Consider the following 25,472-nt stretch of genomic DNA (forward strand, 5'->3'; position numbering starts at 1 on the left):
ACCAAAGCTTTCCAATTAATCTAAATCCTTTGTGTATTTGCATTTGTTAGGACATATTCTAATTTCATTCAAAGGACAAAATTACACTGAATCCATGAAGACTAATTATGGAAGCTAAGCCCTATGATTCTGGCTGAAAACATCTGGGATAAATTTTAATGGGTCAGCTCTTCATATTGGCCTCCAGGTGATATATTCAGCACAGCATCAGTAAAAGATGAAAGAGGAATAAAGAGACTCAGGAAGACGGAGAGAACAACCCACCCTGCCTCAATGGGCTTCTCCAGAAGAATATCAGCTGCAGAAGTCTGTTTCAGCACCGGCCTCGTGAGCCTAATTGGTTGGGGAGAGGCTGGCCTAGATCCTGGAGCCTGAGCCTGGGATCCTGGGGAAGAACACAGGAACGGGAGAAGAAATAGAAAACGCCAGCGTGCGTCAATAGGCAGGGTTGGAGGAAGAGACAGAGGGATAGACAGATGGAGAGAAAAGACAAGCATTCAGTCTGAATGACAAATATTCCCATTCTCATGTCAGCACCAACTCTGTCTCCATCTACAGGAAACATCTGAGTAATTACTTACCGCATCATAGCAGCAGAGATCCAAGAAAAAGAGTTATGCTCCTTTTTAAAAGTTTTTCCAAGCTACCACCTCAAACATCAATGTGTCAAATGAGATTTTTATGTGATCGATCAGCACAATGTAGAGCATAATTCTGACCAGGTGAGAAAGTTATACATGTTTTGGATGATTTTTTACAAAATCTATTTGTCAAAGGGTCCACCGCCTCTAATCTAACATCCCTAAACAGGATCCAGATCAACTGATTGAATTTAATCTTAGGACAAATCCATCTGTTCTTTGAAAGCTGCAGTTTTTTTGTGGAATATGAGGAAGCAAAAAGCATCATGAAGATGAAGGAACACTGCAGGCAGGTTACTGGGGGGTGGGGGGGGGGGAGTGAGGAGTTTGAGCCTCCAATCTATTGCACAGCTGCAAACAGACATCACCGTTCATCTTAACAGCCCCCTTAGCAAAGGGGGTCATTAATCAGACGAACAGCAAAGAGGGCAGTTTTAAAATTGGATAAGCTGCAAAAATGCATGGCTAAAGTGGAGGGATGTGTTAACAGGACTACCATTAGTCCATATCTGATCTTTGGACATCAGCAGGAAGAGAAAAGCTATGAGAAATTTCCTTTTTATAGTTTGTAGGGAAAATGTTTGCTGGAAAACTAAGTCTGCGCATCACTTAAAAACACCAAGCCCACTGTGTGACATGGAAGCAGCAGCAGTATGCTGTGGGGAGTCACTATTGTTGCTAGAATTAGGAAGGTGAGTAGAACATTTTACAAAGCAAACCAGTCAGATGCAGGGTGGAGGTTTAACTTTTAGCAGCATAATGACCGCACACCCACGGCTGAGTTATTCAGATCAAACCTTCTCCATGAGTAGAATAACAAAGTCAAGACCCAAGACCAATTAAGAATCTAAGGCCAGATTTTAAAAATGCTGTATCTGGTCTGAGTGATCAGTCGATACTTTGTTTAAAAAAAAAAGGGACAAACAATGAAATCCTTCAAATGTATAAAATAAGTAGCTACCCAGAAGGACTTGTTGCAGCTAATACAGTGAAATTAGGTTTAAAGTGTTGATTCAAGGGGAGTTGAACACAATTAGCAAGTAATACCCATCAGGTTTTTACTTGGTCAGAACTTTACACCTGCAAAAATGGTAAAGACATTCCCTAAAAGACTAAGAATGAAATACAGCCTTCAAATGTTTGTAAAAAAAATAAAAAATAAATAAAAAGTTAGGAAACCCTTGATTCGTTACATGAAATTTTCTAGGCTTATCGCATAACAGCCCAATAAAGTAAACAGAGTCTTGTGATGTTAACATGACAAAATGTAAACAGAAAGGTGAAGGGATGTCCATCCTTCAGCAAAAAACTGACTCTACAAACAGGAAATTGACCCTAAAACACAGGATTGCTTTTGTTGGGTCACTTTTATTTATTTATTTTTTTTACCTGCCGTCCTTGAGCGGTCCCAGTAAAGAGTGTCTGAATAGGCGATGGAGGCGAACCGTCTCCTCACTTCTTCCTCGTCCCTCTGACCAAACAAATACAAAACACTTACAGTGCTGAATTTAAAGGAGAAGCATCACTATCAGAGATGAACCAATCCAATACCTGGGTCGGATATCGGCGCAGATATTGACTAATTAGCTGGATCTAACATCAGATATCGCAGATCGAATCCGGTGCACTTCACATGGAACAGTTATTTCTTTCTTTTTGCTGCTCATTCAGTGTTCATTTTTTAACGTTTATTATTCCAATGTTTATGTCCAGGCTAATGTCTTCACTCACATGGCGAGATATGAGGTTCATTGGTTCAACAGTTGAATAGGATTGGTATCAGATATCGGCTGATATTTCATTCCATCTGATCGGAAAAAACTGTATTGGTGCACCTCTAACCAATATCATGATAACAAGATTCCTATGGAATTTTAGAAACTCAGGAAATCCAAAATATTCTGTCAATTTTGGGTTCATTTACAGATTTACTTGCATCTTCTCTTTGTTAATATTATAATTTAACAAAAAAACTAATAATAAAACAGGTTTCAACAGATTTTACTAGAAATTCTCTTAAAATAAAAGAGGGTGTAGAGGCTCTGGGTGGTAAATCATTAAGCAGCAGCAGACCACAACTGTCATGACAGCTTACTATAAATAACAAGTCGATAACAGCTACCCTTTCAGGTTGACCTTTTTATGGGTTTTCCCCTGCAGGGTAACTCTCACCTGTATCTCCTCCATACGAAGCAGCATGCTCTCCAGGGTAAGGGCCTGCTGCCCAAACCCGGCTTTGTCGTCCAACCGCCTGCCTGTTCCTGCCGCCCACGAATCACTCGAAGAGTCCTCCAACAAATCTGACACAGACTCACCAAGCCACCCACAATCCCCCACTGCCTATAAAGAACAGTACAGATGATAAATTAAAAAGAAAACTTACCATCAGTGACAGTTTTCCAGCTCTTTTGATTATTCTTTGTCGTCATATGGATTAAAAACTTTGTACAAAATCAAAGTCACCCTCTCAGCAGTAACTTCTGGGAGCTGAATCTTCCTCAGTTTGTCAGACCTGTTCCTGGCAGCGCCTTCCTGCTAAAGTACATAACCAAAGTAAAGAGAACCATAACATACAGGAAGGAAAAATTATAAAATGTCAGTTTGATTAACTCCTACTGAAAGAAATTAACAACTAATAGAATGATGGGTAATTTTTGGCACCACATGGGTAACAGGTAAGTCTCTCCACCTGTATTCTATTAGAAGGTCCTTGACTCCTCTCTCTGACTCCCTGTTCAGCTTCCTCAGCCCACTGATTCTGAAAAGCAACTTCAGACCTGTGAACCAAAACACGCCTACGTTACAAGCTGTTCTGCAATGTATGAATTACATTCGTTTTAACCAAAAGGAAGAGTTAGATTCTCTGGAAAACAACAACAATGAAACAGGAGATGGAGGAATTAGACTAGTGGATCAAACAAATCCAGTATATTTATCTTTGATTCTACATTAGATATTTCCAATCAGTCTCTAATCAGAAGTATTTGTTTTTGTGGATCAAAATGCCCTTTTAGTAGGATAAAAGCTCCTAAATGAATCAGCAATCAAAAATCATTTTTGTACTGCTTGTAGATACAAACAGAATAGAATAGAATAGAAAAAAAACTTTATTGTCCCACAATATTTATTGTCCCACAATAAAGGGATTGTGGGACAGTATTCTGGAAATAAAGTAGAGGAATGATGAATGAGAGGCATACCTCAAAAGGTAGAGCATGTTTTAATGAATCTTAAAGCATGGGCCTCCATTTAAACAGCTTTTAGGTTTATATCTTTGTGTTCACTCAGGCAATAAGTGCTAAACTAAGATGCTACAGATAGATTTACATGTATCCTCCCAAGGGATCACTAACCTCCAGAATACATAAAGTAGAATAAAAAGGGTTTGTGAATTAAGTTGGAAAAAGGAAGCATGACTCTGCACAATCACATTTATTCTGTTGGACAAAGTGCTGACTGCATCTAATCCTCAGCTCACATTGTTTTTATAGCTAAACTCCCCCAGTGACTAATTAGGGAACCTTTCTTGGTCAACAAGCTTTAAAATGGGGTGTATAGGAAAATGTGCTTCCCCTTGTATTTACCACATGGACAGCTTGCTTTGATTTAAGATCTTTTGTCTGGGGATGCTTTTTCCGATGGCATAATTCCCAACGTAGCTGAACATATAATTGTGATGATTAGTTCTCTGAGGTTTTCTGGCTGATTACTGTGTGGATTACTGCAACGGACTGGCACTGACACAACGATTTAGCAGCAAGATTGGTCCCAAGCCATGAGAGATAATTGTTTTGTTTTAATTAATATAATAGGGACTTCTTATTGTCTCTTTCTGTTATATTTACAGTTTTTGTCAAGTTATTCCTCATTTTCCTTCAATTTTACACCAACGTCGCCCTTTGTGTTGGTCTGTCACATTAAATCTTAATAAAATACAATAGAGTTTGAGGCTCTAATGCAACAAGGTAAACAGTAATTGGGGTATAAACTTTTTTAAGTCACTGTAAGTCACTAACTCACCTCAGTCTGTGCTTGGGCGTGGCTTCTTCTCCACTGAGCCGAGTCACTCTCGGCATGGTCATCTTCTCCTGATAAGCTCTCCTATAAAAAGCCAGCAATTTTTACATGAAGCTAAACAGAGGCTTGATTGTGCCTTTCACACGAATAACTTCTAATCCCTGTCCCTAAAACCAGGCTGCTAGCTACTGATTAATAGGGAACCACGATTGTAGTAATTAAAAGTTGATTAAAAGGAGGGCATATGTGCAACACTCAATCAGTGCAACGCTTAAAAGCTGTGAAAATAGGACGACTTTCCAATCAATCAAAAAGAGGAATGGCCTGAGTCGTGCAAAGATCTAGATTTTTTTTTTTGTTGGAAAGAAATAATTTTGAATAATAATCGGAGTGTTGCCTGTGGCTCTCAGCAAGTGGGGTCTGGCATGAAGGTTAGAAATGACTCAGTGAATACAGAGTAAGGGGCTCATTAAAATTCATTTCCACTCGATTTCATCCACATGCATTTTTCTCTTTTGCAGAGTCAGATCGTTTATTGAATGAAGTTGAAATTAGTGAAAAAAAAACATGAATCAGAGAAATTCATTTTGAAATTAATTGCAAAAAAAATAAATAAGGAAATAATGTTTCCTACCTTATTGCTTCATTGTGAGCCGCTTTCATCTTTGGAGAACTCTGTTTTCGCTCTGCCTCCAGCTGACCTTCTGCCTGCTGCTCTCCTGGGGGGCTCGCTGAGGGCTTGATAGGAGAGAAGAGGCAGCGAGGCTCAGGTCTTCCCCTCTGAGGGACTCTATAGAGACATCAGAACTCAGTTAAAGATACAAGTGAAAAAAAAAGAAGAAAAATAAGGCAACCAACCAAAATCCTGGGTTCGTATGTGTTTCTATTTAAATAATGTGAAGCATTTCCTTTCGAAGACCTGTGAGTTACCCGATTTGGATATTTGTCCAATTAAGGTAACAAAACAGGAGCCGATGCAGTAGACCACACTAAGGCCAAACATGATATCATCATTGTTTTTATGGGCACCTTAAATAATACATAGTGTTGCTTTATTATTTCATGAGTACAAGCTTTTTTCCCCCCACAGTAGGATCTTTATTTTTTTCTACACATGCATGTCCTCCAGCAGTCAGGACACCTGAAGAATCACATCAGACAGACCCTCACCCCTTCCAGAGTCCTTGTCCCTGGTATATTAGGTCAGTGTGTAATTTTTATGCTTCCAAATCTTTACTTTAAGAAGTACACAAGGGTAGCTGAGGGCTGCAAACACCATGCAATAGCATTAATTCACAGCCAATTCAAAAAGCCATGCAAACACAAACATGAAATGAACACACAAAAACAAAGGAGAAAAAAGTCTGTAAACACAGAAAATAGGTGGCAGCAAAGTAGAAATATTCTGCAGACAGGAAACCATACGCAAACATATAGAGAATACTCAAAACATGCAAAAGGAAAATGCTGCAAGTAGCAAAGACAACTGCAAGATAAAAAAAAAGGAAAAGCTGCAAATTAGCTTGCATACCAGAAGTGTTCCAAATACTAGGAGATGATCGCCATCTCACATGAACCAAAACAAAGACATTACTACGAATTAATGACTCTGGACCAGACCCTTAACGAAAACAAGCGGGGTGGAGCCCAGAGGACAGAGGGGAGAAAGAGAAGGTAAGATTTCAATGAATCTCTTTTAAACATTAAGTATCGCTGAGCATCCCGTTTATGCCTTAAAGCCAGGCGTACACTGTTTAATATTTTGCCCTTTTCAGGCCAATTTTCCAGCCATGCGAGAATTCTTCCATCGGGCCGACTTTCAGCCTGATCGTGCGTCGTGCATCGTGTAGTGGATAGGGGGTAGCGAGGGGCAATCAGCCTCTCATGACCACCTACAATCAGGAATCGTGACGTCGGGAGAAAATCAAACAAGTATGAAATTCAGTCGGCCATTGTGGGCAAAATGCTTAGTGCGCATGCGCAAACAAGGATTTTTCTTCTTCTTCCTTTCAGAAGAAAACACAAAGTCAGGGGGGTGCGAGTGAAATGGATTTCTTTCTGTAAAATTGACAGATCGTAGTAGTGCACGTTTGCTTAGCCATGTCTTTGTCCAAATATGTTGTTACCTTTTCTTTTTAGGGCTTTCAGCACATAAAATTGCACCTATGCCAGGGCAGCATGTTTCTCTCTAGTGAGCTTCAAATTCCTCCTCTACTAGTTTGGCTTCCGGATAGACGTGTGCGACTAGCGCCATCTCACTGCGGAGCTGAGTCCGACATGGTTTTTAGACCTGCAGTGTGAGCAGGTAGATTGCACCAGAGCGTCAGGTCAGTGTGAGAACATTCAATGTCAGCTGTAAACATTTAAACCCTGCGGTTTCTTCCCACACTGTGAGCTGTAGCTGCGTGCAACAGTTGAAAATATCGCACAGTGTATGCCTGGCTTTACTCAGAGTCTGGTTTCAGATGAATTGATGACTTTCTCTTCCTACTAGTCTGGAGTTCTGCTATTAACCCGATATAGTTTGCAGCTTTCCTTTACTTACAGTAGTTTTTGCTACTTGCAGCCTTAATACTTTGCAGCGGTTTTCTGTTAGCATCATATATGTATTTGCAAAGAGTTTTGTGTTTGCAGGTCGTTTCTACTTTGCTACTGTCCATTTTCTCTGATTGCAGCTTTTCTTCCTCTACATTTTTTCTTTGAATGCATTTTGTTTTGCCTGTGTATTATCCCAATTCTCAGTTGTGTTTGTAAGTCTCATTTTGGTGGGGCTTTTTGAATTTGTTGCAAAATTATTTACATGCAGACATTTTCCCTCTCGACCACCATAGACAAACAATATAACAAAGATTTAATTTTACTGTGTTTGTCTTCACAGCAAATGTGCATGCATACAGCTCGTAGCCAACTTCAATATAGCAGAGTTATTTTTAGTGAAAGTGAGAGGACTATAAAGACAACAGGCTGACCGCTGCTGAGGAGGAGAGTGGGGTGATGTTGGCATCCAGGGCACAGATTTCTCCTTCTGAGGCATCTGATTCACTCTGAGCTGTGAGGAAACTGTAGGCTGCTGGAAACCAGCCTCTTGCATCTGATTAGGCTGAGAAACAATTGCAATGAAATCAATAAATCATTTAAGCTTAAATATATTTTCAAACATGTATGTTCTGAGTTGCAATCATTAGCCAAATAAATGCATCACCTTTGTTTTGCCAGCTTTTTTCCTCTCTGCATGCCTCCTTCTCTGATACTTGGTGTTGGGCTGGGATTGTCTAAGAGGCTGTTTGAGCTCCCTCTGCTGGATGATGCTCTGCAGACCGACCGTCAGCAGTTCTCTTTTGTTTAGAGGCTGGTTAGGAACTATTTTTGGCCTTTGCAAGGCAAAACTTCGACCTACACACACAAACAGACAATATAAACTTTCATTTTTTTTTCTGGTCTGGAATGATATGAATATCAGTTAATCAACAATATCAGAATGGTTAAGAGTAAAGAAGAAGCTTACTATATAAGGGACTAAAAGAAAAGTGTTTAAAGCCATGTGGAAATAAAACTGACATTTTGGAGGTTGCAGTGCAGCAAAAAGATGAAAAGATTCAATATAATCCTCCCTCCCTGCTGTGGATGCTAATAAAGCTCATTGTGGGTGTTTATGTCATCTCTTACAGAGGATAGTCCTCAGCTCAATAAAAGCCAGCAGGGGTTAACTGCTCATAAGACTAAGCAGCATGGGGCCAAAGGCCACAGTTCTGCTCCGAGTTGCTGTTTTCGATCTCTAATTCGTGGCTTCTCTTCAATTTCCAACCTGGGCTCAGCCATTTAAACACAGAGGGAGGCCAAACACAATCTCTAAACAAAAAAAAAACCTTTGGTGACACAGGGGACAACCTGTGCTTAATGTCCGTTTTGCATTAACTCTTTAACAAGCTGAAACCTGCACAAAGCTCATTATAGGTAGAACCCTAAAACTAAGTAAACGATTTTAACACAGCTGCACATACTAGATGTTGAAAATGACAATACGGTTTTATTTACATCTTAACTGCATCACTAGCATTGAATACATGCTTTAAAATGTCCTGGAAGGAAAAAGAAAAAAACCTTGTGTTAACTACACACACCTCCTCTAGGATTTGGTGGTTTGCGATGGCCTTGAGCTGTGAACACGCTGAGACTCTTGGGCCCACTAGTGGGAGACGTGCTGCGATGAGGAGACTTCCTGGGTGGAGGATGGGCCCTGGCCTGCATCTTCTCAAGCATATCATGTTTACTGAGGGCCGAATCTAAAATCTAAAAGGAATTGAGAGATATATGAATACTGAGATCACAATAAATAAGGCAAAATAAAACAAAAATGACTGGAAAAAAATACTATACCCAATTGGCTTTTTGCTTTATTTAAATCAAACCTCAGCTATAATTAAGGTAGCTATCCAAAAAAAAATTTTTCTTTACAATTTTTAACAACTAACTAGGCTATTCTAGAGCCGGTAAACAGCAGGAAACTTTTTAAGACTCGACTGCAGTCACCTTTATAGGTCATAGAAGTCCACGTGTGATTCCTTTATGCTTACAAACATAACTGTACTATCATTATAAATACAGCAGGCCCTGGTCAGGGTCGAGTGGAGGGAATATCGATCCAAAGCAAAAGGAGCCTCTAGCTCTTTGATAAAGTATTTGGATGCAGTTTAGCACAAATTATTGGTCGTTCCCAAATAATTAAAACTGATACACACAAAGTAAGGTTTATCACAATGTGACTTTAAAATAGGAAAGTGAAAAAAAGGATTTAGTGGCAATCATTTTTTCTTTCTTATTCCATCCATTCAAACTCTGCATACCATCAATATATTTGGCGAGTTGAACGGACTTTCACTGCCTTTTATGCAAACATCAAATAAAGATTTTAATGATCAAGCTGCTAAAGTTCAAAGAGCTGCAGGGACACCTCAGAGATAAGAAAACATGAAACTTTCTTCTCAGTTCATTAAAATCAACAAAGTGATTCCAATATTCACCATATATCGCAATTGAACATTTGAATATTGGCTTGTGATTCATTTATTAAATTCAAGGACTCAGAAGCACATTCAGTCACACCCTGACTGCCCTAAGCTATTGTGCAGTTCCACATATTGGAGAGTTAAAATGGGCCTAAAATGTCACAACCTGTAGATAATGGACAAATAACGGCTGGAATATATATTCGCTTTACAAAGTATTTTTTGTTGTTAGGACCTCAGCAATTAATTCAAATAAATTTTCCATCATTGCATCTAATCTAAGTTCATTTGGTTAATTTGCTGATTTAGAAAATGAGATAAGAGCAGTAAAACCTTTTTAGAAAAACCAGTGACAGAATCATGGACCCTTTTTCATGAAAAATAAATTTTATTATAAGTCAGACTTTCCCACCTCTAGTTTCTGCAGGATATCCAGTGCAGTCTCAGGGACATCTGAACCTTGGTCCACTTCAACCTTAGCGGAGCACAAAGATAGCTGGCGGATCAGCTGGCCCAGTTCCTTATAATGAGGGGGTACCTTGGTCTGAGCCTGATCTGAAAGCTGGTGGATGACGACCTGTAAGGCCCTGAGAGCGCCACGGTGGGCTGCTGCCAGCCTGTTAATTGCAACAGACTGAAACAAGAAGAGGACAGTTACAGGGTTCCATTATCAGCGAACAGGGTGAAACCTAAAACCATTCTGTCTGAATAAAACTAATCAAACTTGAAAGCACGGATTCCAGAGTTTTCAGAAACTTTTTATACATAACTGTTACATTAGTGATATTAAATTCTAGATTCCTTCAGGCATCATTGCTATCAGTCATTCAGTAGTTAGACATTGCAGCTTCCTCCAGCTAAGAACATACCTTTTTTGCATCCCACATTTTTTCTCTTCTGAGTTTTTCAATGTCGTCTTGTATCTCTTTTACCTGAAAAACAAAAAAATTATATATCATATATACATATCATAGATATATACATATCATACAATGCTTATTCATCTGTGAAATATTTGTACCTAACACATAAATACCTGTCGCTGAAGGACGTAGATGGTACGTGCTGAGTTGGCTGCCTGTTTCTGTCTGCGAATCTCCCATTTGTTTTGCTCTTCAGGTTCCAAAGACTCCTCCGGTTTTTCACCTGCAGATAGAACTGATCATTATCAATGCACAAGTACAGTATAGGAAGGTGACTATTAAATTATTTGAAATATCTTTGAGGTCTGACCAGCCAATGGCGATTTTGAGTGATTCAGACCAACTTTTTGAAGGGACCATAACAAAATAGGCCCTGGAAGTCCTTTGAGAAACGTAGAGATTTTTTATAAGGAAAAAAAAAATTTGACCCCATGATCTCAGATCTTTAATAGAACCAAAATGTCGGTTGAGAGTTTAACAGACTGAAAATTGTGATATGTATAATTCTGGTAAATTGAATAAAAACAAACTAGTTACTGTAGTTATTTGTTAGTTATCTTTTCCTGCTTTCAAGGGAAAAGTAGCCAATTACAAGCATTGGGTTTGTTTTTTATGGCTAATTCAGGCCATTTTAAAACTAGAACTGTATTTTAAAAAGTAAGAACTGACATTAACAACCTGTCCATGGCATGTCAAGGGTGAGAAGATGTCTATAAGAGTTACCTCGATGAGCGAGCTCCTCCACTTTCCGTATACACGTTTCCAGCTCATTGTGCAGTTTGAGGATTTCACTGCTTAAGTGTCCTTGTTTCCCTGCTTCCAACTGCCTTAGACCGGGGTCTCTAGTTGGAGGAGACTGCCCAACACGAGCCATGACAGATGTAGCTTTTTTCTTGGATGTCTGCTGTTTAACATCAGTTTGAGCCTTTTTCTCCTTTAATTGTGTCCTGCCTGGAGTTGCTATTATCTCCTGCAGAGGAAACGAAATAGTTCTTTCAGTTTGTTGTATGGACAAGAAAGAAAACTTTAGACTAAAGACTCAAAAAAAGAACAATCTTTAGAAACAGCTGGATACAAATCTGTTACCATCGATCTGTTTACCTGAAGCAGCTCCACATCACTAGTTTCAAAGACAGAAGACTCCTGCAAAGGTTTCCTTGAAGTCTTTGCTAGTGACTCAAGGTGCCTTCGTCTTAGATCTCGCTTGGCCAGTTTAACAGCAGCCTGAAGCCTCTCCTCAGAGAGCACCGAGAAGCTGCAAGAGTGTTTAAGGCTGCCCGCACTTTCACGCATCTCTGAACATGGAAGCAGTCTCTCTATCACAATGGGAGCTGGGGGGCCGACACGAGTAGCACGGTTGATAGCGCTCAGAGGAATGGCTTCATTGAACAACAACTGTCAAAGAAATCAAAACCCAAATATGTTATCAGATTAATTTCTATCCTTATCTATTGTCCTGCTGTCTGTAAAAAAAAAAGTGAGGTCCTTTTCTGTTGTTTTTTTTCTAAAGATCAAATACAGGATGGCATTTTTACACAAACAGCATTTGAAGCTTTTGCTTAAATAAAAGTAAATGACACATTTTCTTGGATAAAAATTATGTAAAAAAATCTATTCCATAAAGTGCTTTTTTTAGTTATATAGTTTGGAAAGATCTTTAAAAAAAAAAAAAAAACTTTGATATTTAGATCAATTTTATTTAATCTATAAAGAAACATCTATATATACATATTCACACTTTAACATTGAATGACTAATCTTTTGTATAAAAAATCCCTCTAGTCTGCAAATGTAAATAGTCTACATTCTATATGCATAAATATTTATGAACAGTTACACATTTATTTGGATCTGAGTGTGTCTTCCTGAGAGGTCTCTACTTCTTACTTTCTGTTTCTATATTTTACGTATGGGTTAATCTAGATGACCTAGATCTAGATACCTGTTTGTCACGTTGCTGCTGCTACAATTTCCCCTGATTTACGTAATTTATTTTAATTTCTATTTCCCATCATCCCCTCTTTGCCAATTTAAGTGTTCCTTAAATGTCTTCAAATGTAACTATCTTTTTAGAATGCTAATTTATTACAGTAATTTAATTTAAATTATACTTATTTCCCACAATTTAATCCATATATATATATATATATATATATATATATATATATATACTAAATAAATTCACGTATTTACAAAAGAGGATACCGTATTTAATCATTTAAGAATATTTAGAATTTAATGGTTAAAGAACTAACTGATCAGCATTAGGTGAAATAAGACGGCTGAGCTAAACATTTTGGAAAATAAAACCTTTGTTTACCTTTGTTTGGGATGTCCTAGTTGCTGAATATTGGTCGATTACGTTCCGTGTTGATCCTTTAGTGACCCAATTTCTTCCCTGGTTTTGAAGTCCCAGGGAACCAATAGTTCCATTTGACAAGGACTCTGCAGTCATTGCAGTGAAAGAAACAATAAAAGTAATGCGGAAAAAAATGTAAACAAAATTAAACCCTTATGCTAATCGATGTTAGCATGAGAAAGCTAACGCATATTTTAATCTATTGTCTGTTTATATTAAGTAAACCTCAAAACTAGTGATTCAGACATCTTTTCCATCGTTCTTGACAATTAAATCTAGTTTTGAATTAGGGAATATATTCTCGATTACAGTTACGAACTAAATTATACATCCTGCATAATGTTTTTAATCCCAATCTGATCCTGACAACGGTTTGAAACGACGGCGCCATGACAACAACAGGCGGAAGTAGTTTTTCATTGGGCGCTTTAAAAGCGCCACCCAACCCGGAAGTAGTATTTCAAGTCCACACTCCTTACCAGTTGGTGGCGGTAATCCTCACTTAACGTTTTTTGCCAACCACCATAAAAAAAATTCGAGAAGAATAAGAAGAAGTATTTCAACTGTTTTTTTCTCCTCTAAGCAGTTGGTGTTCAACCGTTCACGTGAGATATCTCACAACAGAAGCTGAAGTTGAAACAATGGCGCGTTATGAAGAAGTGAAGGTGCGCGGCTATGAGGAGTTCTGTAAGGCGGTGTCAGAGAGAAAAGGAAAGGATATTTTTGCTTATTTTTCAGGTGATAAAGACGCTGAGGGAAAGAGCTGGTGTCCAGATTGTGTTAAAGGTAACGTTGAAAATAACTCCTACAGCCATAAAGACGCTGTAAGTTATTCCTTTTTTTTTTAAATCGAAGGAAAACCGCAGTGCTAGATGTTTAACGCGTCTCTAACATGGAGTGTTTAATTTTGCCTTGTTTCAGCTGAGCCAGTTGTTAGAGGAGAGCTGAATCATCTTCCTGAAGGCTCAGTCTTCATCTACTGCCAAGTTGGAGATAGACCTTAGTAAGCTCATTTCCCCTTTTCTTTGGAGGTCATTGTTATGCAACCTCAATAGCTTAAAAGCAAACATATTTGTTTTGTAGTTATTATAGAGGTAAAGTAATATCTGTTTTCTTTCTAGATTAAGCAGCAGACAATTGTTTTTATTTAATTATACCGTAATTAATGTTTCTTTCATACTGCTGTTAAGTTAAAGTCAGTAATTCTGCTGATGATGACCATCTGGATTAATGCTTTTTACCCCCCAAAGAAAGACAAAAAGTCTATTTTTGTCAAACAAGCCATTATGAAAGCATTTCATTCATTCTTCTTTAATAAAGAAAAAAGAAAAAGCTGTCATATGTGGACGCACTTTATATATTGTGTATATATCCCATGCACCTTTTCTCTTTTTGACTATTTGTGCTGATGTAACAAGTAAATTTCTCCACTTTGAGATCAATAAAGTCAATCAGTCAATTATAGGATTTGATATCCTAGATGAGAGGACCATGTCCTTTTTCACCCATACATGCTTGTAACTGTAAACAATGTCTAAATCTGTTGTAATCCTAAAAGTCTATTTGATTTCCACATAGAAAAGAGACTGCAAATTATAAACAGCGTGATCCAGCTAGGTCTGATAGTTGTCTATGAGCTGATCTCTTAAGCTTGAATTGAAATAAGTTATAACTTTTAAAAATGGGGTAAAATGTTTTCCTCAAACATATAAACATCAAATATTGTGAGAATAAGTGTGTGACTAGAAAAGCACTCTGAGAGCCCAGACTTCCACTAAGTAGCTGATTTCCACCTTAACTTCCTGCCTTGTATTCAAGGAATCTTTCAAAAAAATCCTGGATCCAGACGTTGATCCAGATCATCACCAAAATGTAATCATTTGTTGCAAGTAACAATACACATATTACTAAAAATGTCATCAAAAGCTCTCCATAACTATTTTAGTTATTTAAGAGAGACAAACCAGTGCTGATGACAGCATAACCATTTTGGTGGATGTAATGTCTGTTTTGTGTTTTAGTTGGAAGGATCCAAACAATGACTTCAAGAAGACCCTGAAGTTGACGGGAGTTCCCACTTTGCTGCGATATGGCACAGTAAGAGAACATTTGAATGCAACTAATTTAATATTCCATTCTGCAGAAATTAGCCCATAAAACATTATATGAAAGTTACTAGAGATAAAAAAAAAAAAAGTAAAAAATCTGTGATTACGTTTCTTCCATGGAGTGCTTCACAATATGTGTGAACTTTTGTTACAGCCTCAGAAGCTAGTGGAGGAAGATCTCTTCAAACCAGACCTGGTGAAGATGATGTTCACAGAAGACTGAAGGATCCTTGGCTTATTTGATCGTTTATAAAGAAGCTAATATTTCTTTATTAATTACCAGTTTACACGGTTCAGTTCAAGCACTTAAAAATCATCCAATGTTGATATCTGAATGTTTTCAATGCAAACAGGTAATTGTCAGCTGTGCATTACCTAAACCAATAACCAGCCTCTGACATGCAGCTCTGTATTGGGCTACACTGAAAGAAAAGTTTGCTACCTGATTATTTTGTGCAATCAATAAATACTTCATTGTATAGAAATACACACATTAATTCTTGATTTGAGAAATATATTTGTTAATTCTGTTAATTCCATTGCTTTGCAAGTGAGTCTGAGTCAAAGGCTCCTTGTTGTTAGTTCCGCTGTCAATTCTGTCTTAATATTTGATTGATTCTCAATAAAAATCTCAACTTCTCCAGGTTCCCTCTCTCCAGTTCTGACTCCTGTCTCGTAGTCTCAATATCTATAAATCAGGCATCTTACCAAACCTAATGTGTATATATACGTATATATATATTTAAAAAAAAAAGATGAAAAGGCATTGCAATTTGTCCAGAGATGTTCAGTTGTTGTTGGATACCTGTTCCTAAGAAGGTTTTATAATACCTTTAAAAATGTTAATCTACCTTTCACCTTTTTTCTATTTTTCCACCATTGCAACCACAGTGATAATTATCGAGTAGTGGGAGAGATCTACAACTCAGAAAATCTGTTAACTGTTTATCAGTTGGTCCACAACTCTGTCCTTGCAAAGAACAGCAATTAAAAAAAAAATCCAAAAGAGGACCTGATTAAAAATTGACACTATCCATATAACAAACTTGACACACAGGTGGAAGAAACTGCCCTGGTCAGATGACAACAGCTGGTGTCGATGCACAGCTGTATGTGTGGAGGAAAACCTCTACTGCATGATGCCCTAAACACATCCCAGCGTTGAAACAAAGTGGTGACAGTATCATGCTGTTGGGGCTTTTCCTTTAGATGTGACAGGGAATTTGATTTATTCAGTATGATGTTACATGAAAACTTGTTAGAGACTGAAAACCTGAAACTAGGACAGAGATTCACCTTCCATGTTACAAAAAACCTAAACCTTCAAATGTTAAAACATCAAGCCAACACCCAAATCAGAAAATGTGGCAAGATTTTAAAAATGTTTTCGATCAAACTGAGGTAAGGAAAAGGGAAAAACTACCATAAGACAAGTCTTTATTTAAAAAGTTAACATGTTTTCTCACTGTGAACGCTAGGTGGCGGCAGACTATTAAAAAGACTCTCCCTCACTTTAACATTTATAATGTAAATTTGGTGAAATTCATTCAAGTATTTAGCCTAAAACCTTCCAGCACACCGGAATTACAATTTCCCAAACGCATGTCATAGAGATACTGTCAAACGCAAAAGTCATTTCATTTTTATATAAAAGTAAGAGAGTTTGAGAATATAGAATAAAAGTCTCATTTGGCCTCTTTTTGGTGTATTTTGATACTTAATCGTTCATTTGACGTGCAGGTAAGTGAACATTTATTCAATAACAGAGAGGTTTAGTTGTGTGATTGCGGGGTTTCATGTTAAATGGGGGGAATCTGTGTTGCAGTCAGGGAGATTTAAGCAGAGCGCATTCCTGCACAGAGCTCAGAGCGGAGGGAGCAGCAGCACCGCACCGCCTCTCTGTGTCTGCGGGGCTCACCGCACAAACCTCTCTGTGTCTGCGGGGCTCACCGCACAACCCTCTCAGCTCGGTGGAGGTGCAGGAAGCGCTGCAGCCTCGTCCGGTCGTGTTCGCCGCGATGTCGGAGTTTCTAGTGGCTCTGCTCGGGGAGCGGCTCGTCAACAGCGAGAAAGCCGAGGTGGACGTTCAGTCCCTGGGCGCCAGGCTCTCCCTGCTCGGGCTCTTCTTCGGCTGCAGCCTGAACGCCCCCTGCAAGCAGTTCAACGGCAGCCTCTGCGAGTTTTACCACCGCTTCAAGAAGGCGTCCGAGCATAAGGACAAGCTGGAAATCGTCTTCGTCTCTTCTGATCAGGACCAGAAACACTGGCAGGACTTTTTGCAGGAGATGCCTTGGCCTGCCTTACCTTTCAAAGACAGACACAAAAAGGTAAGGCCGGTGGGGATGAGCAGCCTGATCAAACCTGGCTGCAAGTGGAAACAAAACAAACTTTCAGATTTATTTATTTATTTTTACATTAACAACTACTTTAAATGAGTTAATCTGCTTTCCTTAATCCCGCTCCAGAAAGATCATTTTAATCAGCTATAATCTCAGATGTAATTTGAAATGCACTGATTGATTAAAAACAAACCAATTTCACCAGGGAAATCTGGAACCTCGCCTTATTTTGAATTCTACCCAATAAATCAATCTGTTTATAATTATTTTGGTAGAAATAATATAAGACTTTAATTGAGTGAGTTATACCAGTGCTGCTGTAGACATTCCTGGGTTATTATTAGCAGGGGAAACGCATTAGACTTCCTCCTGGCTTCCCCCCTTCTCTCCAAACACTAATGATTCAAACCAAAGAAATGTGTTTCTGTTGTTAATATATTGCCATGATCTTTAAAATAATGCTGAATTTAAAAAAACAAAACAATCACAGTATTATGTTTTATTCACTTTCCATAAAGAACAGGATTCTGCAAATGCATCCTTAGGAGTAAAAGGATTTGCAGCTTTTTGGCTTAAAAAAAAACATTTTAATATTTTTAGCAACAGTTTAAAACAACTTTTTTTTTTTAAGTGTTGATACTATTTCTGGTTTTATTTGGAGTCTGACCTGCTGAGCTTTTTTGTGTGTCTATCTCTGGGCGTTATTATTATTTTTTTTACTATTGCCTGGGAGATGCATAGAAGCAAAAACTGCTGCATGTTATTTTATTTATTTTGAGTCCTTTCATATTCCACAGAAAATAAATGCATGCAAGGTTTTACTGGTTTATAAAGCAAATTAGACCTTTTGTTTGTTTTGTTTCCTAAAATAGAAAAGTGCATCATTTCCTACTGTAGATGCATCTCTTTTAGAGATAAGGTAGGAACTTCCTAAACCAAACAGTTATTTTATTCAATATTGGACCTGACTATGAACAACCTGAGCCAATCATCAGAACATGTTCTGCTTCTTATCTTTAGTTGATTGTTGTTGATCCAGGTTTTATTCCAGGAATAAATGCTATGTGTTTGAATAGCTATAAATGCAACTAATTGTGTTTTATCTTTTAGTCTCTGTAGTGTAGAAGAATTTTTTTTTTTCCGTGATTTCAGCTGTAACAAGCAAAAAGAGAAACATCCTCCTACATAATGCAAAATGATTTTATTTTATTTTTTAAATATAAATTGATTATTCTGTTGCCGTATCCCGTTCATGTTGGCGGCGGCATAAACCTGACAGTCTTTGGAAACAATAGAGCTCAGGATTGTGTTGCATGGATTGCATGTGCTGCAGGAGGCCAGGCCAGAGTCCTGATTACAGCACTGGATTCATGCATTGCCTTAAAAAGACTTAAGCAAAGACAAACATCTTCACAGCAGTTTAAATGTATCTCTGATTTAAGTCCTGATGTATGCAGCGTGAAAGGATAGATTTTAAATTAATCTTGTCTGGTACATTATGACTTATTGGATTTTACTGTATGGCATGTGAATGTGAAATATAAAATACAAGAATGATTTTGGACTTGTTTATCTTGCAACATAATTATAAAATTCAGTTTAGAATTAATTTTTTTATACATATATCTTATCCTGAATGCTGTTTAGTTATTTACCAGAAAAGAAGCATCTTTTCAGTCTGGCCTCATTTATAACAATTCAGCCTCCTGATGGTTGGGTTTTGAAGGCAGGACTTGGACAGGAAAATTTTCTTGTAAATTCTCTCTGATTGCCAATAATTATTTTAGTTACACCTCATAATGAGCTTCAGGTTAGAATGTGGCTCAGGCAACCGTGGGGGGAAGGAGGAGGGTCATCCTGTTGTCTGGGGTGGAACGCGTCCAACATCACAGTGCAGTGTCATTATTTGCTATTAACTGCAAGCGGAAAAAATCTGTGGCATCAACGTGAGCATTGTTCTGTGCTCTTCTTGGTGGTCCGGTTGCTGTCTGTCTGGGCCTTGTGTTGCAGAGTGCAGCTGTCCATCTCTGCTTGGCAGAGGCCTGCAGCTCTGGGTCAGTTTGGACTGGAGCTGCATTTTAAAAGATTCCTCTTTTACTGCAGTAATAATCTGAAATATTTCTGGTGGACGGTCCTCTTCCATGCTCAATAAATGAGTTTTACAGAGCTCTAGTTTTTGTGTTTGTGCCTGCTTATTGTCTCTGTCCTCTCCAGTGAGATCACTTGGGTCTGTAAATGTGCTGAAATTATATTTATTCAGCTATTTTCTTCTCTGTGTTCTTTGGAATGCAGTTTTTGCATACACTTTTTTTTGTTTTGTTTAAATCAATCTTTTATTTTATTTTTTTAAGGAAAAAAAAGTGAATCGTTTGTAAAGGAAACATTCACTTCATTAAAAGCTTTAACTCTGCAAAACTGGATGGATCTATATAAGCAGCACTTTGTTATTTTTGTCACATGTTCTGGGCTGAATTGAGGCCTGGGCTTTGACTGGGCCATTCTAACACAGATATGATTCTACAAAATATGGTTTCCTGTCACTTTGATATAACTGATGTGGAGCCGATGGCTTACGGCAAACTGGAATCTAAGCTTCTATGGGCTTTTCTTTACTGTTACAGTAGTTCTCTTTTACCTGAGCTGTTAAGTCTAGTTTTTTGTTTTTTTGTGTGTGTGTTTTTGGACTCCAATGCATTGGTATGTTTGAACTTGTGCTAAATCCTTTCCATTTCCAGGATATGGAGAGATATTGGAGGTATTTTGTTTTATAACCTCTTTTTGCTTTAATCATGGCATTTTTACTGAAATATAACACACTATGGGCTCTATATACTAATCTGGAGACTACTGAAATAATAAAACATTTTTTTTGCTTAGGAATTTGATTTTAATATTTTATTGTTATATTTTTAAACATGGACTAAATACATTTATTTTCTTCCACTTCAATATACGCACCTTCTGGTGTTTATCCATTACATATTATCCTAATAAAGTACAATGGTTGTAGTGTAACCTCTAGCAAAACACCGTTTTCCGTAATTCAATATGAATTATTGGTAACTTTTTATTTCCAGTTATAACCCTGTTCTCATCTTAGACGGGGAATTCTTATCTTTTCTTGTCCCACTGCATCAATTGTTGTGTATCTTTTAGCTTGAATAAAACAAGGCGCCATTCCAAGCTGCAGTCCATATAAAATGGATTTTCTTCAGCTTTTCTTTTTTTTCTCTAATTTTTCTTGCCAAAACATTTAACTGACTAACAGGAAAATAATTAGACAATAATTAGCAGAGTGAATGATAATGAACATGATTGTTGGTTGCAGCCATAATTAGCTCCCTATTGTTTTCAGATTTGTTTTTTCTTGAAGAAACAGGATGTGGCTAAAAGAGAGCAGGAGTGAATAGATAGTTTTGTTTGTCTTTGGATTTATGTTTGCAGTAATCATAATAACGGTCAGGGAGTGTAAAGGTGGCAGAATAATGTGGAAGGTAAAGCTTTAAAAAAATATATTATTGTTTTTCCTACTTTCATCCAGACTTAGTCTCTGAAGGATGCACTTTTTTGTTCCTTTGTCCAGATTAGATTTTCTGACTTAACTACCTCCCTTCAATTTGTTCTCTTTTCTATATCCTTATTTTTTCACTTATTCATGCCTTCCATTACTACAGGAAGTATTAAAATAAATAAATAAAAAAAAAAGTATATTTGAGCTTTATGACACAGAAAATTATGTCTTGATCTTTACTTAAATATCCAACATTTTCCAGTCAGTAAACGCAGCATGCCGAGCGCTACCAGCTGATAGCAGCAGATTTGTGCTTGTGCAGGCTGGGGGATGGTGAGAGAGAGCAAGACTTTCAGCAAGAAAAGGCAGAACATGTAAAGCTGCTCAAAGTTATCCATGGAGTGAAGATGAGGGTCTTTATTCTCAGGCAACATGGAGATTAAAGCTACATGGTTGTGATCAGTCTAGTAGTGGCCAATTATTTGGATGCTTCTTTGGAAAAGGATGAAGCTAACTGGGAATCTTTTGAAATAATTTTTCAAAAACACTTTCACAGAAAGCTTAGTTGTGTCGTCTGCATTTGAATTGTATTGAAAGCAATTTATATGAAGCGCATTAATGCGAAGTAGAAGTCTGTCATTTAGAGAAATGATCTACAAAGATTCATTTCAAGACTCAAATCTTGCAGGTTTTAAGCAGTTAAAATAAATCTTCAGTTTTTTTGTGTCTGGGTTTTGATGAGGAGGATCACATTGCAGATAAAATCCTCTTGGATGTCTTTTCTTGTCTTCATTCGGCTGCTCCCTCGGCTTCCTGCCAGGCGATGATGGTGCACAGCAGCCTCAGAGCGAGGTTAAGGACGCCTTTCATCAGCATGTCACTGATCTGCTGAAATCTGTATTGCACCTTGTTCATCGTGTGTCACAGCCCTCCTTACTCTGCGACAGAACAAGTGGCTTCAAAAGAGGCCAAGCTTTCCCTGGGCGGTACTAATTTCCTATATAATCGTTACTTCAGGCAACTTAGTTTTTCAATTTTATTTTATCTTTATTGTCATTGTCACAAGAACAACAAAATTTAAAAAAATGCCATCGATCAGTGCATATGCTTAAAAACAAAAATCACTGTCACCACCATTTACACATAAGAAATAAATAACAATAACTGATACAAAACAACTAATAAGAATAGTACATTCTCACACACATCATCCATGATGATTAATGGTTATTTTTGGTTGCATTTAGTTTTGTTATTGCTGTCGGGTAAAAACCGTCTCTAAGACGGTTGGTTCTTGTTCTGATCGCTCTGTATCGTCTGCCTGAAGGCAACAGTGTAAACAGAGGTGATATTTGTTTTTGTGTTTTTTTTCTTCTTTAATTTTTAAAACAATTAAATTTACTACATACTGTGATTCTATAATGTAGGAGTATTGAATCTTTTTTTTTTACCATCTATGTATTTTTTCCTCATCTCTACTCAAAACAAAATCGTTCATCAAATGCATTCCATGTATTTGGAATACTTTACGGAATTATGGCTTATTTTGAATCCTAACTGAACATTATTTTATTTAACTGTGAAAAAATAAGTTAATTCAGTGATGCTATACCTTCTATAGTGTTTAATTACAGGTAGTTGTTTAACATAGTTGAAGTGGGAAATTGTAATTTATTGCGGAAATTCCCTAAAAAGTTCCAACTGCTTGGAAATGTGAGCTCTAGAGTCGGAACAGGAAAACTAATCCTCGCCAAAACGACTCGACCCTGAGCTGTAAATCATGGAAGCATGTTCAGTTTTTGTTGATCATTAAGAGTTGTTCGGAGGGTTTGTTAACCAGTCTTTACTGGTTTATTTTTATAGCATATGAAAATCCTAGACCCCATAGGCTGGAAACATATAAAAAAATATATAATAAATGAATACAGTAAAACAAGAAGGAAAAACATTTATAATTGCAAGAATTAAAAGCTAATGCATGGATTAAAAGGGGCAAATATCATTAGAGTTTAGGGATAAAATGGATTTGATTAAAAAGCTAAAACTTCCCTTTGAGGAGGTTGAATTTTTTAGACTCTTTGGAGTTAATGATAAAAAATAGTTACAAATTTAAAATGAATTAAACAAGTTTCATCACCTTTTTTCCCCCGATTGACAAGATATCTGTACATGACTAAGAGAAAGTCAGAGAAATGACAGGCCTTAAATCTCCTCAGGGGATCTAGATGTTTTTGTTGGATTTCTCTGATTTTACAGTAGAACGACAACAATGTTTATAAAGCATACTTTGGTTTTAATGATGCTACTCTGGTGTTGGTGGGGTTTTTTTTTGCTTGCATGTGCTAAACAAATGCCATTGAGGTTCAGTTTCCAGCCATTGATGTTGCTGTTCCATACCATGGAAGAAGGTGTGGATGTTTTTTGTTTTGTTCACAAGCTAAAAAGGAGGAGAAAAAAAATCTCCACCTACCTTTAAACGTCCATCCATTTTCTATCACGCTTATCCCACGCAGGGTCGCCAAGGGTTCTGGTGCCTATCTCCAGCTGTCTTGTGGCGAGAAGCTGGGTTACCTTGAAACTTTTTGCTAGAAATGATCATCCCTAGCTGAGACTTATGTAACCAAATGAATTAAACTTTATAAAGGAAGAAGACTTATTAGTCTAACTTTCAAAGGATGTCTTTATGTATAGATAATGCTGTCATTTACTCTCCTGTGTTAGTTAAAGGGCCCCTGGGGGCCCTAAATGGCAGTAAATGTGCTTCTGACTAATCCTGACTCTGTTCAATACTGAAGTCATTTAAATCCTGTGTCCATAAATAGAAAGCAACTGGACGTCTACTCAGGCATGTCGCTGCAACTATGATGTCCATTACTTCTCTGTTTCAAGGTGATGGTTCTTATAATAAGGAGGCAATAATAGACTGTATCTTCTTACCCTGTTGATTCCAGTCATGTCTGGAATTTACAATAACAAAAACAGCTTAATATGTCTGATTCAAATACCCATATCCTCCTTTAGTTCTTGTGTAACAATATAAAGTCACAAACTCTTTTCACACCTTCTGGATTAATGCTGCATTAGCTGTCTCCAAGTTTAAAGGGACCTTCCAGGAACCGTCACCTTGACTCCAGCTGTACATGCCTGCTGCAGCCGAGCGCTGCAGTGTGACTCCATTGTTGTGCAGCTGTGAGGCCTTCTAGCTGTGCGACATGTTTGACAAGAGCTTATGTAGAGAATGTGTGGCACAGACACCTGCTGCAATGAAACCGCCTGAGGCTGGAGGGCCTGGCAGCAGTGTGTGTTTGTAAGGGTTCGGGATGCTTAACGGCGCCAACTGTTAAATCTCACCCTACGGAGCTTAAGTTGCTGTCTTCTTTTACTGACCAGTGTGGCTCCTTTACAGGGTGATGTGTTATAAGAAGTCATGGCAATAGAGCTGTCATCAGAACTGCACCTCTGTAGACATCTTGCAGAATTAGATATTAGTTCTGTTGCATGGCGTCCATAAACGTCAGTGCCGTTTGCTGGAATTTTATCTGACAGATTATTTTCAAGTGGGAAGAAAATAGTGGCAAACTTTTTACTCCATGTTTCTCGTAACGTGATATATTGCATGTATTCAGTCTAAAGCCCCCAAATACAGCAAAAAGCTAACATAATCCTTCACAGCCGTCAACATGTATGGGAGGTAGTGTTGGTATTTATCCAGCTGTTCAATAGAGGTTTGTTAAAGAAACTTAATGAACAAAAAAACACAATTAAGATTAAGATAGAAGCAGACCCATTAAATTGAGCACAATCTATGGTGCTTTGAACGTCTCACATAGCATCATTGGAAAATGGAAAGAGTATGGCATGACTGCAAACCGACTAAGCATGGCTAATAGGCCAAACAAGGACAGGAGTAATCAGAGAAGCAGATGAGGCCAGTTGACGGGTTGGAGTGGCTGCAAACATTTACCGTTCCCGTCGATGAACCTTTCAAGCACGTCGCAAATCTGTAATTAGAAGGAAGCTATCATTGAATGGATGTCATACTGCCGTTTCTCAGTGAAATATGAGGATCCAGGGTCCTACTGTGGGGTTGCTTTTGGCCTGCAGGAGAAGGAAAGGCAGTCAGTTCATAACTTAGTGAATGCAGTCGGGGGTTGTCTTCCAGCAGGGAAAGGACCCTCCACATACAAGCAGAGCATTTTTACGTGTTTAGAATAAACCGTTTCACTTCACAATTATTATACTTTTATCTTCCAGACAAAATCCCAACTAGTTCCATTAAAAGTTTGTTTACAACTTGGCGTAATGTGGAGTCTCTAGGACTCTGGATATTCTCGTAAATCTTTTTTAAATAAAGCAAACTAGCTGTAAGGCTGCGACCTCCGTCTGTGGTCCACAGACCAATGAAACGATAGACCCGGGCGGACTTTTCCTCTCCCTCCAGTTGGACTGCTGCTGGACGCTGTGTGGTTTCCAGGCAGGACTTTCCACAGAGGAATGACGTTAAAGATAATAGACACGGCTGATGTATTCACCGCAGCACAGTGTCTGCTGCAGCTCTGGATGCGAAC

The 25,472-nt window shown here is 38.0% G+C and overlaps 3 protein-coding genes across 4 annotated transcripts in view; 2 read left to right on the forward strand and 1 right to left on the reverse strand.

The window, feature by feature from the left end:
• Positions 1-13,349, reverse strand: part of kiaa0753 (KIAA0753 ortholog) — a 27,503-nt gene extending 14,154 nt beyond the window's left edge. Inside the window, exons 1-16 of one of the 2 annotated variants that reach the window (XM_015382975.1) lie at positions 12,908-13,349; positions 11,689-11,982; positions 11,311-11,557; positions 10,701-10,810; positions 10,534-10,596; positions 10,077-10,298; positions 8,780-8,948; positions 7,861-8,051; positions 7,628-7,758; positions 5,293-5,448; positions 4,662-4,742; positions 3,331-3,418; positions 3,105-3,173; positions 2,814-2,981; positions 2,031-2,112; positions 265-385 (exon numbers count right to left, since the gene is read on the reverse strand). In XM_015382975.1, the coding sequence (XP_015238461.1) occupies positions 265-385; positions 2,031-2,112; positions 2,814-2,981; positions 3,105-3,173; positions 3,331-3,418; positions 4,662-4,742; positions 5,293-5,448; positions 7,628-7,758; positions 7,861-8,051; positions 8,780-8,948; positions 10,077-10,298; positions 10,534-10,596; positions 10,701-10,810; positions 11,311-11,557; positions 11,689-11,982; positions 12,908-13,042 (2,327 nt within the window). In that variant the 5' untranslated portion in view covers positions 13,043-13,349. Of the gene's footprint in view, positions 1-264; positions 386-2,030; positions 2,113-2,813; positions 2,982-3,104; positions 3,177-3,330; positions 3,419-4,661; positions 4,743-5,292; positions 5,449-7,627; positions 7,759-7,860; positions 8,052-8,779; positions 8,949-10,076; positions 10,299-10,533; positions 10,597-10,700; positions 10,811-11,310; positions 11,558-11,688; positions 11,983-12,907 lie in introns of both variants that reach the window. The other variant, XM_015382967.1, reaches the window with a different exon arrangement.
• Positions 13,350-13,477: 128 nt separating this feature from the next.
• txndc17 (thioredoxin domain containing 17) lies at positions 13,478-15,548 on the forward strand. The gene is made up of 4 exons (XM_015383186.1): positions 13,478-13,732; positions 13,868-13,949; positions 14,968-15,043; positions 15,209-15,548. The coding sequence occupies exons 1-4, from the start codon at positions 13,588-13,590 to the stop codon at positions 15,275-15,277; spliced, it is 372 nt and encodes a 123-aa protein (XP_015238672.1). The 5' UTR covers positions 13,478-13,587; the 3' UTR covers positions 15,278-15,548.
• Positions 15,549-16,677: 1,129 nt separating this feature from the next.
• Positions 16,678-25,472, forward strand: part of nxn (nucleoredoxin) — a 78,991-nt gene continuing 70,196 nt past the window's right edge. Inside the window, exons 1-2 of the mRNA XM_015383850.1 lie at positions 16,678-16,794; positions 16,880-17,381. Of these exons, the coding sequence (XP_015239336.1) occupies positions 17,073-17,381 (309 nt within the window). The 5' untranslated portion in view covers positions 16,678-16,794; positions 16,880-17,072. The remainder of the gene's footprint in view (positions 16,795-16,879; positions 17,382-25,472) is intronic.

The sequence above is a fragment of the Cyprinodon variegatus genome, unplaced genomic scaffold, assembly GCF_000732505.1.
Source record: "Cyprinodon variegatus isolate N-32 unplaced genomic scaffold, C_variegatus-1.0 Scaffold14, whole genome shotgun sequence".
NCBI classification, from domain to species: Eukaryota; Metazoa; Chordata; class Actinopteri; order Cyprinodontiformes; family Cyprinodontidae; genus Cyprinodon; species Cyprinodon variegatus.